This window comes from Coregonus clupeaformis, unplaced genomic scaffold, assembly GCF_020615455.1.
Source record: "Coregonus clupeaformis isolate EN_2021a unplaced genomic scaffold, ASM2061545v1 scaf0100, whole genome shotgun sequence".
Classification (NCBI taxonomy): Eukaryota; Metazoa; Chordata; class Actinopteri; order Salmoniformes; family Salmonidae; genus Coregonus; species Coregonus clupeaformis.
The window spans coordinates 789,474-807,585 of record NW_025533555.1 but is presented as its reverse complement, the minus strand read 5'-3'; the positions used below and the strand labels follow the sequence as shown (position 1 = coordinate 807,585).

The 18,112-nt window shown below is 45.1% G+C and overlaps 3 protein-coding genes and 1 long non-coding RNA gene across 6 annotated transcripts; all 4 read left to right on the top strand.

Moving 5' to 3' along the window:
* The first annotated feature begins 3,127 nt into the window (after positions 1-3,127).
* On the top strand, positions 3,128-4,620 carry LOC123483381. The gene is made up of 3 exons (XR_006658218.1): positions 3,128-3,212; positions 3,902-3,960; positions 4,589-4,620. It is a non-coding gene; the product is annotated as an uncharacterized LOC123483381 (long non-coding RNA).
* A 75-nt stretch (positions 4,621-4,695) lies between these two features.
* Positions 4,696-5,922, top strand: LOC123483382 (ATP-dependent DNA helicase Q5-like). Its single transcript, XM_045213338.1, has 4 exons — positions 4,696-4,702; positions 4,780-4,871; positions 5,000-5,188; positions 5,438-5,922. The coding sequence occupies exons 1-4, from the start codon at positions 4,696-4,698 to the stop codon at positions 5,909-5,911; spliced, it is 762 nt and encodes a 253-aa protein (XP_045069273.1). The 3' UTR covers positions 5,912-5,922.
* A 60-nt stretch (positions 5,923-5,982) lies between these two features.
* Positions 5,983-8,836, top strand: LOC123483380 (ATP-dependent DNA helicase Q5-like). 2 transcript variants are annotated; one of them, XM_045213337.1, is made up of 5 exons: positions 5,983-6,072; positions 6,400-6,445; positions 7,712-7,924; positions 8,032-8,104; positions 8,179-8,835. In XM_045213337.1, exons 1-5 carry the CDS (start codon positions 6,068-6,070, stop codon positions 8,358-8,360), a joined length of 519 nt encoding a protein of 172 aa, XP_045069272.1. In that variant the 5' UTR covers positions 5,983-6,067; the 3' UTR covers positions 8,361-8,835. The 2 variants fall into 2 exon arrangements, with proteins under 2 accessions (XP_045069272.1, XP_045069271.1); XM_045213336.1 differs by having other exon boundaries at positions 6,024-6,108; positions 8,179-8,836.
* Positions 8,837-9,371: 535 nt separating this feature from the next.
* Positions 9,372-18,110, top strand: LOC121551090 (cerebellar degeneration-related protein 2-like). Of its 2 annotated transcripts, XM_041863626.2 has the most exons (6): positions 9,372-9,846; positions 10,138-10,170; positions 13,773-13,885; positions 14,810-14,958; positions 15,293-15,457; positions 15,640-18,110. In XM_041863626.2, exons 1-6 carry the CDS (start codon positions 9,768-9,770, stop codon positions 16,637-16,639), a joined length of 1,539 nt encoding a protein of 512 aa, XP_041719560.2. In that variant the 5' UTR covers positions 9,372-9,767; the 3' UTR covers positions 16,640-18,110. The 2 variants fall into 2 exon arrangements, with proteins under 2 accessions (XP_041719560.2, XP_041719561.2); XM_041863627.2 differs by lacking the exon at positions 10,138-10,170.
* Positions 18,111-18,112: the final 2 nt, after the last annotated feature.

Sequence of the window (18,112 nt, the reverse complement as noted above, 5' to 3'; positions counted from 1 at the left end):
CTCCTTTTTCTCCTCAGAATAGAAGGGAGTGGTGTATCTGTGTGAACAGAAACTTCATCCAGTTCACAGACGTATCATTAAACTGGTGTTCTTTTACTGGAGAATACACTTCACACTCCTGCAGAGTCGCTGCATTTGATTTCAATAACTTTTTGACTGCACCCCTTTTTGATTTGAACGGAACTTACCATACATACAGTGGGGGAAAAAAGTATTTAGTCAGCCACCAATTGTGCAAGTTCTCCCACTTAAAAAGATGAGAGAGGCCTGTCATTTTCATCATAGGTACACGTCAACTATGACAGACAAATTGAGAAAAAAATAACCAGAAAATCACATTGTAGGATTTTTAATGAATTTATTTGCAAATTATGGTGGAAAATAAGTATTTTGTCACCTACAAACAAGCAAGATTTCTGGCTCTCACAGACCTGTAACTTCTTCTTTAAGAGGCTCCTCTGTCCTCCACTTGTTACCTGTATTAATGGCACCTGTTTGAACTTGTTATCAGTATAAAAGACACCTGTCCACAACCTCAAACAGTCACACTCCAAACTCCACTATGGCCAAGACCAAAGAGCTGTCAAAGGACACCAGAAACTAAATTGTAGACCTGCACCAGGCTGGGAAGACTGAATCTGCAATAGGTAAGCAGCTTGGTTTGAAGAAATCAACTGTGGGAGCAATTATTAGGAAATGGAAGACATACAAGACCACTGATAATCTCCCTCGATCTGGGGCTCCACGCAAGATCTCACCCTGTGGGGTCAAAATGATCACAAGAACGGTGAGCAAAGATCCCAGAATCACACGGGGGGACCTAGTGAATGACCTGCAGAGAGCTGGGACCAAAGTAACAAAGCCTACCATCAGTAACACACTACGCCGCCAGGGACTCAAATCCTGCAGTGCGAGACGTGTCCCCCTGCTTAAGCCAGTACATGTCCAGGCCCGTCTGAAGTTTGCTAGAGTGCATTTGGATGATCCAGAAGAGGATTGGGAGAATGTCATATGGTCAGATGAAACCAAAATATAACTTTTTTGGTAAAAACTCAACTCGTCGTGTTTGGAGGACAAAGAATGCTGAGTTGCATCCAAAGAACACCATACCTACTGTGAAGCATGGGGGTGGAAACATCATGCTTTGGGGCTGTTTTTCTGCAAAGGGACCAGGACGACTGATCCGTGTAAAGGAAAGAATGAATGGGGCCATGTATCGTGAGATTTTGAGTGAAAACCTCCTTCCATCAGCAAGGGCATTGAAGATGAAACGTGGCTGGGTCTTTCAGCATGACAATGATCCCAAACACACCGCCCAGGCAACGAAGGAGTGGCTTCGTAAGAAGCATTTCAAGGTCCTGGAGTGGCCTAGCCAGTCTCCAGATATCAACCCCATAGAAAATCTTTGGAGGGAGTTGAAAGTCCGTGTTGCCCAGAGACAGCCCCAAACCATCACTGCTCTAGAGGAGATCTGCATGGAGGAATGGGCCAAAATACCAGCAACAGTGTGTGAAAACCTTGTGAAGACTTACAGAAAACGTTTGACCTGTGTCATTGCCAACAAAGGGTATATAACAAAGTATTGAGAAACTTTTGTTATTGACCAAATCCTTATTTTCCACCATAATTTGCAAATAAATTCATAAAAAATCCTACAATGTGATTTTCTGGAGAAAAAAAATCTCATTTTGTCTGTCATAGTTGACGTGTACCTATGATGAAAATTACAGGCCTCTCTCATCTTTTTAAGTGGGAGAACTTGCACAATTGGTGGCTGACTAAATACTTTTTTCCCCCACTGTATTTGTACATGGTAGACGTGGTCAGAAAGTGTCTTTTTGGACCTGAATGCCAAAACATTCTTGCTCAAAGTTGACCCATTGCTCAAAGTGGACCCATTTTGCATATACCCCACCATACCATGAGACATCCATGTCTTCATCAATGGAAAAGATAAACAGTTGAGTTTAATATCATTTAAAAGCTTACAAAAAGGGTTGTCAAAATATTTGATCATTTCTTCGGTTGCGACACAGCAAGCTCTTGAATACAGGGTGGGTGTAATTTCAATCATAGAAATAGAATGGACCTATCCCTTGAGACCACTGCAATTTAGCTGGTACACCATTGACATTGACATTTAATTAAACATTTTACTTCCAATTACTACCATAAAGATCGCTGCTGGTCCACCCACCATTGAATGTCAACTTAAATGGGAATGTCTATTCTATTATCTATATTTCTTTGATTTCAATAGGTTTCCTACGGAGGATTGAAAGTGTTATCCACTGTGTGGACCTCCAACCATCTCTGTGGTAGCATTTGAAAGTTGACATTTTTATTATAGTCACATTTTAGTACATTTATCAAACAAAACATGACACCTACCCTGTATTCAAGAGTATGCTGCGTCTCAACCGATGGCAGGCACAACACAAACACCTCAGATGATGTAAAATACCTTAGGAAATGCTTTTGGACCAGCAGATGGGAAGAGATTAGAGCAACATCCATGCTGCTATCTTCACTCTGCTACACTGAGGCACTCTGTGAATGGAAGGCCTCCTAGTGGTTTGACCTTTAGCATGTCTGTGCAATATGTTTGTCTCTCTCTAACCCGTGTCTCTGGTCTCTCTCAGCTGCCGCCATGCCACCATCTCCAAGTTCATTGGGGACCAGAAGCCGGACTGTGCTGGAGCCTGTGACTACTGTCGTGACCCCAAGGCTGTACGGGCCCAGCTGGAGAAGGGGGCCACTTTGTGCACCAATACCGGGGCGGCTCAGAGCACACAGCCCAGGGGCCCGTTTGGGTTTGACCGCGACCTCTACGCTGGGGGGAGGAAGGGCTATGGCTTTGAGAGGTCAGCAATGCAACGGTCTAGTAGCCTGGAGGCCAGTCTAACTCTGTTGGTTAAAGCAGAAACAGACTGGCATCCAGGCTAACATTTGTTGTAGTTTTTAGTTGCTAACAGGGCAAGATAGGGGTCTTTCCTTCTGATTGGAATTATTTTCACATTTATTGTTGATTTTAAAATGTGTTTTCTAGCTGTCACTCATAGACAGTACGGTAGGAATGCTGAGGTCTGTGGTGATATCATCTCCTCAGGCATGATGAGGAGGGCTGGGAGAGCGGTGGTGATGATGATGGCTCTGAGCATATGAGGAAGGAGTTTGGAAATCTCTTCAAGAAACAAATGAACCTGCGCAAGGTGAAACCTCACATTCATGTACTGTATACATGCTGTACATGGACAGCCCTGCTGTCATACTGTGATACACAACTACTGACTCCATAAGCTTACTCTTTCCATTGCTTCAGTAAACAAACTTTCATACACTGTAGCAGCTCCCTCTCTCTCCACATCTGTTTTCCAGCTGTGGCCAGCCAATCAGCCAGGCAAGGAGGCTGGGTCTAGGGGCCCCTGTAAGGCACCATGTGGTAAATCTCTCCCATATGTGGAGTCAAATCAGCACGACAGGGCTATTCAAATCTATACTATTAATCCAGGCAAACAAAAGATGTGTTGAGTTGAGCCATGATTTTGAGACTGTTGGTTTGAGATGCTGCCAGCAACAGCAGGGGCTTGGAACACTGAAACACTGAAACACTAGCAACTAGGTGAGAGAGGCAGAGCTCTAAGGTGGAGTGAGGAATTTGAGGGGCCCTCTGTAGGTTCTCTGCACTAACTGACAATAGAAGTGTGAGGGGGTGTCTTATTTCCCTCTGTTTTCTTCTCCCTCTTTCCTCTGTAGGTGTCTGAGGGACACAAATATTCATTTATCCCCCCAGGTGGGTTCTCTATTGTTGTAATATCAGTGTAGACAAGCAAAGTGACTGACTAATAATACCGTTATGTGACTGAATGGGTTTCGATATTGTGTTCAACTGTGTCTACAGATGATGACTGCCCACTCAGAGAGGCCAGCAGCCAGAAGATCCCCAGCCTCACTGTCAAGGTACAGCTCTGCTATGGAAACGTCTCACACACACACACACACACACACACACGCACGTGCAAAGCAATATGCACATTCACATGCTTTTGATGGTTAATGCACACGTCCTTGTGTATTCAGCGTATCCACCATCATGAGCTAGTTAGAAACTATTTATTGATCCATAATTAAATTCTGCTTGAAATCCTTTACCCAACACCTCTTTCATGAACTTGTTTCATGCTTGTTTATCCAGGGTCAGACTCTGAATATTTGGTCAAACGCACAGAACACTGAATATCTGGGTTTGCAGATTTAGGGAACAGAGAGGGGATTGTACTGCCACTGTGTGGTTCATACATGTATTACAAGAATACCAATTTTCAAGGAAAATATTTAGGCCTATTTGTATTTTGTGGTGTATGACTGATTGATTGTATGTCATTATTTTTATTTTTTATTATGTATAGTGTTGATTTTATTCTGGAGCTGCTACTGACCAGTTCTCCCTTGTAAAGACATGCTTTAAAACTCAGTGGCACATTCCCTTTGAATAGTGGTTAAAATCAAATTAATACATCTTCACTTGCCTTTAAAAAATATTTTTTACAAGAGTGTGTGCCAAATGTGTGCATCAATTGTATTCCAGGCTCGGAAGCACTGTGTGGCCCTGCTACAGGAGGCTCTGAACAACCACCTGGTGGCAGCAGCAGACACACACAGGTACCAGTCACTACTAACGCACATGCACCTAAAATGCCAAGTCACTGATGCCACTGGGATAACTGAACTGACACTTGGATTTCTTTCTTTCTTTCCCTTTTTAATCCCTCACCCCAGCTCTGACACACTCCTTGGCGGTGGATATTGAACATGAGGTCTTCAAGATCACCAAGTCTTCTAACCTGTACAAAGCAGCTGTCCTGAAGAGGGTGAGTAGCTGCTGACTACTGTCTGGTTTATTGTACAACTCTAAAGTCAGTTTATGTATTGAGCCCTATGGAAGCTATTCTTTTTAAGCTATTCTTTCACTCATCTAACTCATCTCTCGTTCCTAAAGGTATCAGAGATGAAGAAGGGAGTGGCTGCCTCTGCAGGAAGAGGAGGAGGAGGAGGAGGAGAAGGGACCAGCTGCTCTGGGGAATCCACAGAGATAAAGACTGAATCCAAAGACGAAGCAGCCTCCTCCTCTTCCTCCTCCTTGACTGAGGAGCAGCAGGGCTTCACGCCTGCCTCACAGATCTACTCAGTAAGGCCCAACACCACAGCACACAGAGGACTCTGCCTTTACTTTGCTTTAGAAAATATTGTAGCACTCCTTTATAAGCAGCAGTAATGACTACATATTTATCTACTTGCTAATGCATTGAGACTGTCTCAGAATCATATCTCAGCCCATTAGTAACAGGATGCAGTCAGTGTTATTGTGAGTCCGCCTCATACTAGGTTCTATTAGTAACTAAGCATCCTTCCTTCTGTGTCTCCTTCTCTCCACCAGCTAAAGCGGAAGAGAATAGGAGCAGGTCTGAGGGGCTCCTCCAACCCCTTCCAAACTGCCAGTGAGCTGCTGAGGGCTTCTAACTGTGAGGGCTCCACTACAGGGCCAGGTCCAGCGGCCAACAGGGGGACAGGGAGCGGGGGCCCTGAGAGCCTGGCTGGGTCTGGAGAGTCAGCCAGTGAGGAGGAGAGGGGTAAGAGGAAGGAGACAAAGACTGGAGATACAGCACCAACCATCAGCTCCTCCATCAGAGCTAAAGCCAGTGCAGTCTCTGCCTCCCTGAACAGTCCCACCAAGACAGGAGGCAAGACCCTGAGCAAGAAGCAGCAGAAGCTAGTGGAGGCTGCTAAGAACCCCTGCAACATTACCCAGTACTTTGGGAAGAAACAGATTGAAAAGAGTCAAGAGTTGGAGATAAGAACAAATTGTGTCATCTCAGGCCTTTTCAATACCACCCCCGTCACTCCCCACTAAGGAAATCACACCTGCTACTGTCTCCATGGACACCATCCCTATGGACATTAGTCCCATAGAAGTCATCCCCACGGAAACCATCCCTACGGATACCATCCCCATGGAAACCATCCCTACGGATACCATCCCCACAGAAATCAACAGCTTGGATAAATAATGAGGTTAAAGAGGAAACTGGACTTGGACTCTATCACAGTGTAAGATGTCCCTCAGTAGGGGCGGCAGGTAGCTTAGTGGTTAAGAGCGTTGTGCCAGTAACCGAAAGGTCGCTGGTTCTAATCCCCGAGCCGACTAGGTGAAAAATCAGTCGATGTGCCCTTGAGCAAGGCACTTAACCCTAATTGCTCCTGTAAGTCGCTCTGGATAAGAGCGTCTGCTAAATGACGTAAATGTAAATGTAAATGTAGTTGTAGATAAAGTCTAGATAGTCTGGGATTGGATTATTCCGTTTTGCCTCTCTCTCTAAACTCCTTCTGTCTTCTTCAAAGGCAAAACGCACATGAAAACAAGACTAAATCGTTGCTAAAACAAAGGGTATGGAGACAAATATTATATTGCCACAACAGTATTATTGTGTCAAGTTTTTTAACTGTAATGTAATGATGACATTGTTGTTAACATCTACAGTGAGGGAAAAAAGTATTTGATCCCCTGCTGACTTTGTACGTTTGCCCACTGACAAAGAAATGATCAGTCTATAATTTTAATGGTAGGTTTATTTGAACAGTGAGAGACAGAATAACAAAACAAAAATCCAGAAAAACGCATGTCAAAAATGCTATAAATTGATATGCATTTTAATGAGGGAAATAAGTATTTGACCCCAAGAAAACAATTGGTAACACACTACGCCGTGAAGGACTGAAATCCTGCAGCGCCCGCAAGGTCCACCTGCTCAAGAAAGCACATATACAGGCCCGTCTGAAGTTTGCCAATGAACATCTGAATGATTCAGAGGAGAACTGGGTGAAAGTGTTGTGGTCAGATGAGACCAAAATCGAGCTCTTTGGCATCAACTCAACTCGCCGTGTTTGGAGGAGGAGGAATGCTGCCTATGACCCCAAGAACACCATCCCCACCGTCAAACATGGAGGTGGAAACATTATGCTTTGGGGGTGTTTTTCTGCTAAGGGGACAGGACAACTTCACCGCATCAAAGGGACGATGGACGGGGCCATGTACCGTCAAATCTTGGGTGAGAACCTCCTTCCCTCAGCCAGGGCATTGAAAATGGGTTGTGAATGGGTATTCCAGCATGACAATGACCCAAAACACACGGCCAAGGCAACAAAGGAGCGGCTCAAGAAGAAGCACATTAAGGTCCTGGAGTGGCCTAGCCAGTCTCCAGACCTTAATCCCATAGAAAATCTGTGGAGGGAGCTGAAGGTTCGAGTTGCCAAACATCAGCCTCGAAACCTTAATGACTTGGAGAAGATCTGCAAAGAGGAGTGGAACAAAATCCCTCCTGAGATGTGTGCAAACCTGGTGGCCAACTACAAGAAACGTCTGACCTCTGTGATTGCCAACAAGGGTTTTGCCACTAAGTACTAAGTCATGTTTTGCAGAGGGGTCAAATACTTATTTCCCTCATTAAAATGCAAATCAATTTATAACATTTTTGACATGTGTTTTTCTGGATTTTTTTGTTGTTATTCTGTCTCTCACTGTTAAAATAAACCTACCATTAAAATTATAAACTGATCATGTCTTTGTCAGTGGGCAAATGTACAAAATCAGCAGGGGATCAAATAATTGTTTCCCTCACTGTACTATCACATGTTCTCTATGTGTGTGTGTTAGCTATGTAAGGAGAGTGAAGAGAGGGAAGCCAAGCGCAGCGGCCCCCTACAGGACAGCAGGAAAAAGGTGACCTTTAACCCCAACATCCAGGAGACTGTACTGGAGCCAGGGAGCCCCAGCAAAGCCCCCAAGCCTGTGTCTCTGAAGGAGGTGGCTGACATCGTGGTGCGCTGTCTAGACCCCTTCTATACGCAGGGCAAGTTTACCACCAAGGTGAGGGAGAGAAGGAAGGGGCATAAGCTGTGATGAAGATATTTGGTTCTTCATTTGTCACTTTTTCAAATCACAGTATTCCAAATGTGAAATCTTCCTTCTTGTAGGAGCTGTTCAAGTCATTTGCCCGCTACTTGTCTCATCTACTAGCAGAGGGGAGGAGTAGGGGAAAAGGTCAAGGTGAGGAAGACCAACATTGTGTGTGCTCTGGCACAAGCTGCCTTTTCTAATAATGAACTATTTTGTGTCCACAGTGAAAATGCAGGCCAAGACTCTGATAAATAAGTTCTTCAGCGGTGTGAAGCGCTGTGAGAGTGAAGCAGACTGGAAGCACCTGAAGGGACCACACAGCACTGAGACCTCTGAACACAGATGGATGGGAGGAGGAGGGACTACGAACGGAAAGGTGGCGGAGGATAACAACCTGGGGGTCTGACCCCTTCATCCACTCTCTCTCTCTCCAACTGATTCCCTCCTCCCTCACATCTCTCCCAGGCCAAGACACTCAGCCGTTACAGGGATGAAATGCTGCTATGCTGTGTCAACTCCAGGCTCATGCTGCCGTGGTGTGGAGAGCCACTGTAATGGCGCCATTAAACATGTACTGTATACAGCATGTCTGCTGGTGCTTCTGGGGAACAATTAGTCATCCCTGCTCAACGCTGAGCAGAGGTGGCTCTTTGTTTGATGTTAGCACCATGTGACTAGGAGATGGATGCTATGGTTATACCAAGCCAAACCCTGCTGCTACCTGGTCTGTCATAAAGCCTGACTGAAGAGGACAGCCAACTGGATGTGTAACAACCACAGACTCTATCTTTGATTGATTTTAGAGCTGTAATTTAATGTATTCTTGGTTGTTAGTTATTCGTTTTTTCATGAGATTCTCAATGAGAGCTTTTATTTAAGCTGAGGAATACAAAAAAATATTATAATTTTTTTCTCTTGTCCTTATGGTGATCTAGTACAAGGTTATCTTGTCTAAAAGAGCAGAGCTGGCCATGTCTGCCTGTTCTGGTTGGTGACTGGGTGGGTGCCTTTTCAAACAGTCAGCCATTTCAAACATGATGGAATCCAAAGAGCACTTGATGCACCAATGGGAAAAACACTCAGCCATCACACAAATATATCCAAAAGCACCCTGCCATCACACACTGTTGCTCGTTGTGAGACCTGTTTACAAAAAAATCTATAATACTGAATGTCTAGTGGCTGGTACTAAATGACTCATGGGCTCTATACAATTAGATGAAGTGGAAGGACTGTTTTATGGAGCAGCATCTTCCCCTGTATAGGGAAGGGGGTTGGGTATCGTTGCAGAATGGATCAGGAGAGATATCGGTGCTAAGCACGAGTGAGTGGGGGCGTGTAACAACAGCTGGAGGCCTACGTAAATCACAACGGGGGGGGGGGGAATTATGCGTGGCATTTGCCAGTGTCACACATTTGTTCAGTGAACGTACACGTCTCAACATTGTACAAAAAGTTTTCGTACGTCATTCTCTATTTATATTGTAGGCGGACAGTGCTGTCGTTGCATATAAGGACTTGCTTGCAGTGTCCAGTTTGTGCGTGCATTTGTCGGGCTTGAGATATTAATTAAGTGTCAGGTGCGGTAAAAGAACGCATCTGTCTCATTTGAATGGTTCATTGAAGAATGTTGGGTGCAGGTGCGCCCGCGGTTTTCCTCGTGAATGTTAAAGGTTGCTGAAAGGGTTACGGTTTGGGAGGCTGCGCTGTTCGAGATTTCTTGATAATACGAGGCATGCTTTCGCTTCCGGGCGAGCAGTCAGAGATTTTACAGAGCGTCGGGTGAACATCCACAACGATAGAACGAGCATCGATGCTTCGTGCAGGCAGGATGGAGGAGTTTGTTACGGAGGAAGATGAGCCATGGTACGACCAACGGGATTTGGAGCAGGGTGAGTAGACTGACACCATTGTTGTTACATTGTGGCGGTTGTGGTTATATTTGTTGCAGGTTTTGTTTAGCCTTGTATGCGAATCGTTCCGTTACAATGTTACAGTAAAAACAGTCACAGCAAAAAGCAGCTGATGCTGACTACGGACCTCATCACTGTCATTTAATGCAACGACCTGAAGATGTATCAAATGATGCTAATTGACCCTTCTAGAAAATAAGACAATATTATTGACATTGTTCATTTTGAAGAATTCATGACATGTTCAGTCATTTTGGCTCTATATACAAGCGTGCTTATCTGGAATGGACTACTGTCTTAATTGTAAATATTATCCTTGATATAATCAAACTGACATTTTGTGATGGAGCTCATGCACTTTCTAAGACCGACCCCAACACCCCAAGTCCCATACATTTGAGAAGAAGGCGTGGGAACTATCGAAATGCTGCTGCAGGTTTCACCTGTCAGACCATGTTACACACACACACACTCTCTCTCTCTCTGTGTTCTTCTCTCTCTGTGTTCTTCTCTCTCTGTGTTCTACTCTCTCTGACACACACAGGCCTACTTCCATCTCTCTGTGTATAGGCACTGCTCTAGACTTCCCCTTAATAAATTATGGAGCTCCCTGCCTTTGCCAATTATTCTGATCTTGTCAGTGAAGTGCGTGTTCTCAGAATAACCCTACTGTCCGTCTGATTTCACCATCCATCTCTCTCCTCATATATGATGGATGGTCACGTGCCAACCCTTGGCCCTCAGGGTTATTTTCCTCAAATCACCAAAATGCTGAGTCGTGGTTCTGCCTGGCACAGGGATGTGCTGGTGAGGTATTAGGTGATAGAGCCTGCCGGAGAGTTGGCAGACAAACAGAGAGATGGTGGGATATTCAGGGAGAGAAATGGTTGACATTCTCAGGATTATGTGGAATTGTGAACAAAGATTATATGGAGTTGCAATCTCAGAGTGAGGAAAATGTCAGAGTTCTGTCTTTTTAAATATATTACTGGCTAGACTGGAGACACAGGACATTTACTAACCACTCATATCTGTACTCTGATGAATCATAGGGATTAACAATGGAGACTCTCCCAATGAAGCTATGTTTCGAGATGCTTGTTGAAAGGCACATAATACATACAACCTTTTCTATTCACCCAGGGCTTAGTCTGATAATACATCCCTCCTATAGAGTGACACACCCCTTTTGTATCTGTTCTGCATTTATTTGATTTAGTTAACTCAATTGAACTGTCGCTTCCTCCACTAATGGCTAGATAGACATAGATGAGGGCATGTGTAGTCACCGATCTCTGATCTTATCCCCATATTTCTAAACAGAATGGGAAAGAAGCTATTGTTTTAGCATTTTAAATGTCCCCACAAATTATGATATAGATCAAAGCTGTATTTTCCTAGCAATCATTCATTCTAAAGGGTAAGGTTGGTATATTAGGATAGTAGGTGGTGTGAGTTCCAGATGGTGTGATGAGGTATGTAGATGTCCTTCCCTAGCCCAGGCCTTGCCTCGTCCTCCACATCACCTCATTGACCGATTTACCCGATGACCCAGAGAATGAAAGCATTTGCGTCTCATCAGTGTTTCGCTGGTCTGGTCAGAGTTTGGCAACCAGGTGGATTCTGCTGTTCTGCAGCCAGCAGTAGGCTCTATCTCATCTCACAGTGTTATTCAATATGGAGAGTCAGAGCATTAAGCCCAGCTGGATGATCTGATTAGGGGGCCCCAGACACGGCCTCTAAGGCTGGGGATCAGAGATTTCAGCCTGTGGGTTAGAAAGATTTTGGAGGCGACCCTGCATGTAAAATTGTATTAGTACAGTTTTAGCATGCTGTTCCAACCAAGGGGTCATATTGTATTTGCTATGGTCTACTTCCACTCACTTTCACACACGGAGTGAGTATGTGATCATTATGTAAGTGATCTGTATTCAGGGCTGCTCACCTATTGCCCTCAGTGGTCATTATCATCAGCTCAACATGTGTAGCCTGTCTGTCCAGATGGTAGGTATGATGTCATAGTTGTAGCAGCTGGTGCAGTGTGGTTGTGATGTGCTTCACTAGATGCTATATGAGTTATACACATCTGAGGGCATAAGGATGATGCAGAGCCACACGTGCAGAAGGCTGTAGTGCACATGAGCTGTGTGTGTGCCAAGGTTGCCATGGGGAGATGTCAGTTTGACAGTGATGTCATTGCTTTGTGCTGTTACAATTCTTTATATGGTATTCACTTGTACTTAATGAAGTGGGTACATGATTTATCCTATTTACTGGGATATCTCTTGCCCTCTCTCAGCAAGCTTCTAACAACCGTTGTGCGGCAGCCTAAGATTACATCATTTTTAGGCCTTAGACAATGTGTACCAGGCACGTGTGTGTTGGTCACGTAGCGTTTGTGTTGTAGATGATAGGACCTGGGGGGAATGCTCACCCCCCCCACACACACACACACACACACACACACACACACACACACAAGAGCCTTTGGTACTGTTTATATAATACAGACCCTTATCAGTCTTCTAGTTCTCTCTCTGTTATCATCTGTCCATTGTGTTAAAACAGGAAATTACAGCCTGACCTTGGGCTGTAGTGGAGATATGGTAGCCTACAGATGAGCTAATTACCTTTTTAGCTATGTGTTGAAGACGGGCCTCTTGTCCTCTGCCTCTCTGTCCTTTTTTATTTGTTAGCTCCTGTTGCCTTACTTGCGTTATCTTTCTGATACACACACACAGCTACTGCTCCAGGCAGCCATACTATAATTAAACTCATCTCCCTTGTGATTTAGATGTGTACTGTGCAGCAGCAGCATGGTGTTCCCCACTGTTATGTTCCTGTTAGTGCTGACACCATGCATTGTGCTGATAAAATGCTGCATTCATGTTCCTTAATGGAGGTAAATTGTTCTCAGTTTCACACCCCTCTCCTACTCCCAATGTACTGTCATGGGCTCTGAGTAGTGGGGCAGGCATGTTGGAGCCAGGAGCCAGCACAGCTCCCCTCCTCATCCCTACTCTCAGTCCATGTAGGCCTCGTCACTGCAGCAGCCGATGAATAATGGATCCATCAAGCTGCTCGTGGAAACCAAGTGGCTCGCTGCCCTTAGCCCTCCCAGTGCTTTGTTGTTCAGATGGGATCATGTTTGTATGTGTGTTTATTTGTGGAGATGTTTGTCAAAGCAGATTGAGAGCAGAGATGTGCTGGGGTTTATTGTTTAACCTTTTCCCCAGAAACCAATCTTGTTGTGACAATAAAGGATATTTGTGTAGTAACCAATGCAGAGAGACTATTGATTTAGCTAAAACCTTTATGCTTGTATGTACAGACTGTACAGACGCTCTTCTTTTGGAGTGGGGTAATAAGAACTAACAGGGATATTTCTGTCATTCTGACCATGAGTAATGGTCAATGAGTTCTGAGATGACCTGTATTGGTGTGTTCTGCCCAGAGTAATCCAGACAGAGCCTGTGCTAACTAGGTTTTCTCCCTTAGTCTCCTCCTTTCTCCTGCAGTCAGCCTCCATTTTCTTGAGCTCATCTTGGCAGAGGTCACGAAAGCTGGTGTTATTCAGAAAAGATAGAGGATTAAAAAAATAGACTCCAGCAGGGGGAATTGAATGAGGGGATTTTCTCTCTACTGCTCGCTCTTATTGAATTTGAAATGAGGAGGCGAAGTCTTAAATTCATCACTTTAAGGAAAGCCAGAAAGCATTGCATTAATGGAGTTAAAACAGTCCACAAGGATCCAATGCAATACTTGAACTGAGCTGGGCAGCAGCAACCAATATTACTGGCGGGTGAAATGTGAATGACCGAGTTAAAATAGTTGTGTTTTTCTGTGTCCAGACCAGTACTCTCACCACTGTCTCTCTCCGTCCTCCTCTCTGTCCCCTCTCACAGATCTGCACCTGGCAGCCGAGCTGGGGAAGACCCTTCTGGAACGCAACAAGGAGCTGGAGGACTCCCTACAACAGATGTACATCAACAATGAGGAACAGGTGCAGGAGATCGAGGTACAGCATGACACCACTTTGGCACCACTTTCACTAACTATATGTGAGCGTGTGTACATGTCATGATTGATCCTGCAAAGTGCACTGCTGCTGGTTCGAATCCTAGAGCCGACTAGGTGAAAAATCTGTAAGTCGCTCTCGATAAAAGCGTCTGGTAAATTACTAAAATGTAAAAAATATTTAATGTTGAATTGCTGAGAGGCCATATTGGCAAGCATGGCTCCAGACTGGTGTGTTAGCTGGAATGTGTGGGTTTTAAACTGCTGACGATGCACTTGATGATCCTGCAAAGTGCCTCTTCTCTCTAGGCTAGCACAATTACATTCTCCTTGATGTGCCATCAAGCCATTTAAACCCTGCAGAGCTCTGATAGCAGAGGAGCAGAGTGCAACTGCATGAGAGCGCGAGAGGAAGAGAGAGAGAGAGTGTGTTTACTTAGTGTGCGGCTGTGTGGGAGAGGGGAACCCACTGACTCCTCTGAGTGAAGTCTGCCACCTCATTAGACAACAAAGACTGCCTTATTAGGCAACAACAAAGCTGCCTGCTGATGGCCACATCAACCAATCACACACTTTAATCTGCTGGAGAAGAAGAATAAAGTTGATCCACACTTGTTTGTGTAGACGGGAATTAGGAAACTGTGACACTATGATCTTGCTTAACCTTCATGGAATCCTGTCAAATCTATGTGACTGATTTTAATTGACAGCAAATCCTGAGTGTGTCTGGCATTGAGTGTCATTGGATGTATCTCAATAGTCTAAAACGGCTTCCTCTCCTCCTCTTGTCTCCTTCATCTGCACTGATGTAACATATAGATGTCCAGTTATTTTACATCCGTTTTAGACTATTTAAATACAGTCTCGGTATATGTGTCTCCCTGTAAGGTCCATGTCTTCATTCACATGTATATTCCCCCTGCAGTACTTGTCCAAGCAGCTGGAGATGCTGAGGGAGATGAACGAGCAGCATGCAAAGGTCTACGAGCAGCTAGACGTGACAGCCAGAGAGCTGGAGATCACCAATGAGAAACTGGTTATAGAGAGCAAGGCCTCGCAGCAGAAGATAGACAGGTGAGGGGGAATACTCTCCTGAGTTGTGCTAGCTGCTATGATCCACAATATGAGCATTCACTCTATGTAAGACTGTGTACCATGACCTGTTTCTTCATGGTGTTTATACCAATGATTTCTAAGAAATGCTAAGAAATATTTGGGTTAAGAGTTAACAAGCTTAGTTCTTGAATGGTTCCTACTGTTCATAGTAAATAAATGCCTCACCGTTGTTTTCGTAACACAGGCTCAGTATAGCCACAGTACAGTATTGTACATTATGTCGTGATGTAAATATGATTTAGTCCACTTTTGTTATGTGAAGGCTTCGTTTTATGTGTGTGTGTGTTTACAGGTTGACGGGTACCATGGAGACACTGCAGGCCCAGGTGGATACCATGACCGCTCGTGTGGAGGAGCTACGTACACTAGAGGAGCTGAAGGTTCACAGAGAGAAGAGGGAGCGACGCAAGACTGTCCACTCCTTCCCCTGTCTCAAAGAACTCTGCACTGCACCAAGGTACAGTAAGGAGCAATGCTCTATGAAGTTTCTCTCAAAAGTCCAAAGTACTGTATGGGAAAATATGCTAATATGCTTAGCACATTTGCCAAATGACCTGAATGTATGGTGTTCAGAATACATAAGACTACAACCCCCCTGCTGTAACCTCGTGCTCCTCTGTGTGATGGAACGCTCTACAGGTATGAGGATGGCTTCCTGGTGGCCAACCCCGGCAGTGTGGACCTGGTGTCTGAGCGTGAGCGCCGGCCCCTGGACGAGGAAAACGAGCGTCTAAAGGGCGTGGTCTCCTCCCTGAGGTCCGCCATGGTGGCAGAGCGTGGCCGGAGGGAGGGGGCAGAGAGGGAGTGCACAGCCGTGCTGCAGGAGTTTGAGCTCCTGGAACAGCGCCTCCTGGGGGCTGAGGGCTGCCAGCTGCGGGTGCAGGAGCTGGAGGCGGAGCTACAGGAGATGCAGCAGCTGAGGAGGTCCCGGGTGTGTCTGTTGGATGAGAGTCTGGAGCAGACCCTGCTCAACAACGCCCCCGAGACCGACACACCCGAGGAGGGACCGGGGCAAGAGGAGGGAGGGGAGGGGATGGGGGAGTCTGGGGGGACAGGAGGAGGGGGGCAGCAGGGAGGCCCCGTGAGGAAGAGCTGCAGTGACACGGCGCTCAACGCCATCTCGGCCAGCGATGCCTCGGGCAGGCGACAGGGCAGCTATGCAATACAAGCCAACGGCGCGCGCAAGCGGGGCATGTCCATCCTGAGGGAGGTGGACGAGCAGTACCACGCCCTGCTGGAGAAATACGAGGAGCTGCTGGGGAAGTGCCGGCGCCACGAGGAGAGCATGTGCCACACGGGGGTGCAGACGTCACGCCCCATCTCCAGAGACCCCTCCATGAAGGACTACAGCATGGCCACCCCCGGCCCCTCCTCAGCCATGGCGGCTGCTGCTCCTGCACCCCCCACCCCGCCCCAGACCCCCTCCACCCCAGAGGCCCTGGAGGGCATCAGCCGGCAGGTAGACCAGGTGGACAAGAGGCTGGGCCAGAACACCCCAGAGTACAAGGCCCTGTTCAAAGAGATCTTCTCCCGCCTGCAGAAGACCAAGAGTGAAGTGAACTCCACCAAAGGAGTCCCCAAGGGTAGAAAGTCCCCAAGGGTAGGAAGTCCTAAGGGAAGGAAGTCCAAAGACAAATGAACTTGACCTCTCCTGGTACTAATAAACATGACCTCTCCTGGTACTAATAAACATGACCTCTCCTGGTACTACTGAATTGACCTCTCCTGATACTACTGAACGTGACCTCTCCTGGTACTACTGAACGTGACCTCTCCTGGTACTAATAAACATGACCTCTGCTGGTAATACTGAACATGACTTCTCCTGGTACTACTGAACATGACCTCTGCTGGTACTACTGAACATGCACTGAAAACAATGGGTACAAAAGCCACATATTTGTTTCTTCATTTGTTTCTCTTTGTTTGACCATGTTGCTTGTTCAAAGTGGTCACTTGATGTCTTAGTGACAGGTTACCTGTACTGCACGGGGGAAATTATACAATTTACTGTAGATTATCCCCTCTGCTGTTTTCTTCATCTTTCTGGATACTGCCAAATTTCACCCATCCCAATGTGAATGAATGAATTGTAAATCTCTGACAACATTCATCATCTGGGTAGATGAATTGCCTTGTTTCTTGATCTAACTTAATGTCATTTATGACAACCTAGTCGTGCACTAAAATCTGTTTGACCCGTCTTTGGTCAAGACAATCCAGTACAATGTTTAAATGACTGACCATGTATAACTGAGACTGCACTAATTATATTTAAAATGTATAAATAATTGCTATTTTAATGGTTTTGCCAATGATGACTGACGAATAACGTGCAGAGCTATTCATAAAATGTGTTTTCAATTATTTTTTTTATAGTTAAATATTCCTGATGTTCACAATGAATAACACTTTTGCCTTAACATCTTAGGCTTGATGCATGCATCAATCCAACATAAATTGGTTTTGAAATCAGGTGAAACTAGTAGACTTTAATTGAGAGAGCCCATGGTACTCAAGGAAGTAATAACTTGTTCTAAAATAAATACTGTATGTTAACTGTAAAACTATATCAGTGTATTGGTGAATTTACCTCTGTAAAAGGATTCTCAAGATGGCTATGAAAATGTTGCCAAAATGGAGTTAGGTTGTCCCAGCTAGAGAACTGAGGACCTCCTGATGATGCACTGCGTAGGAATTGAACTCTCAACCACACATGACTAAACTACTGTAACTATGTATTTATTTTCTCTGGAAGCACTGACTCAGACCATGGGTACATCTCCATGGCTCCTTGTTTTCTGGACTGCTTATTTCAAGTACACATCTTACATAAGAGATGGCAGCTAGAGCCCCTTATCAGTACTTTGGTTTTTCATTTTAATATTTTCCTCATTCTCTTGTGTACAAACTTCATGTGATATGGTCTTCTATGCATTGGTAGACGACCATCAATGTTCTCAACATTGTTCTGTTCAATGAGAAAGGTTGCGTGTGTGTTAGATGGAGCATGTATGATAGATGGGTAAAGATGGTTTACAGAACGTTGTACTTAACAGAAGAACAGTGTAAAAAGTAACATGTCTTCACTGATTAAAAAAAGACCATGACC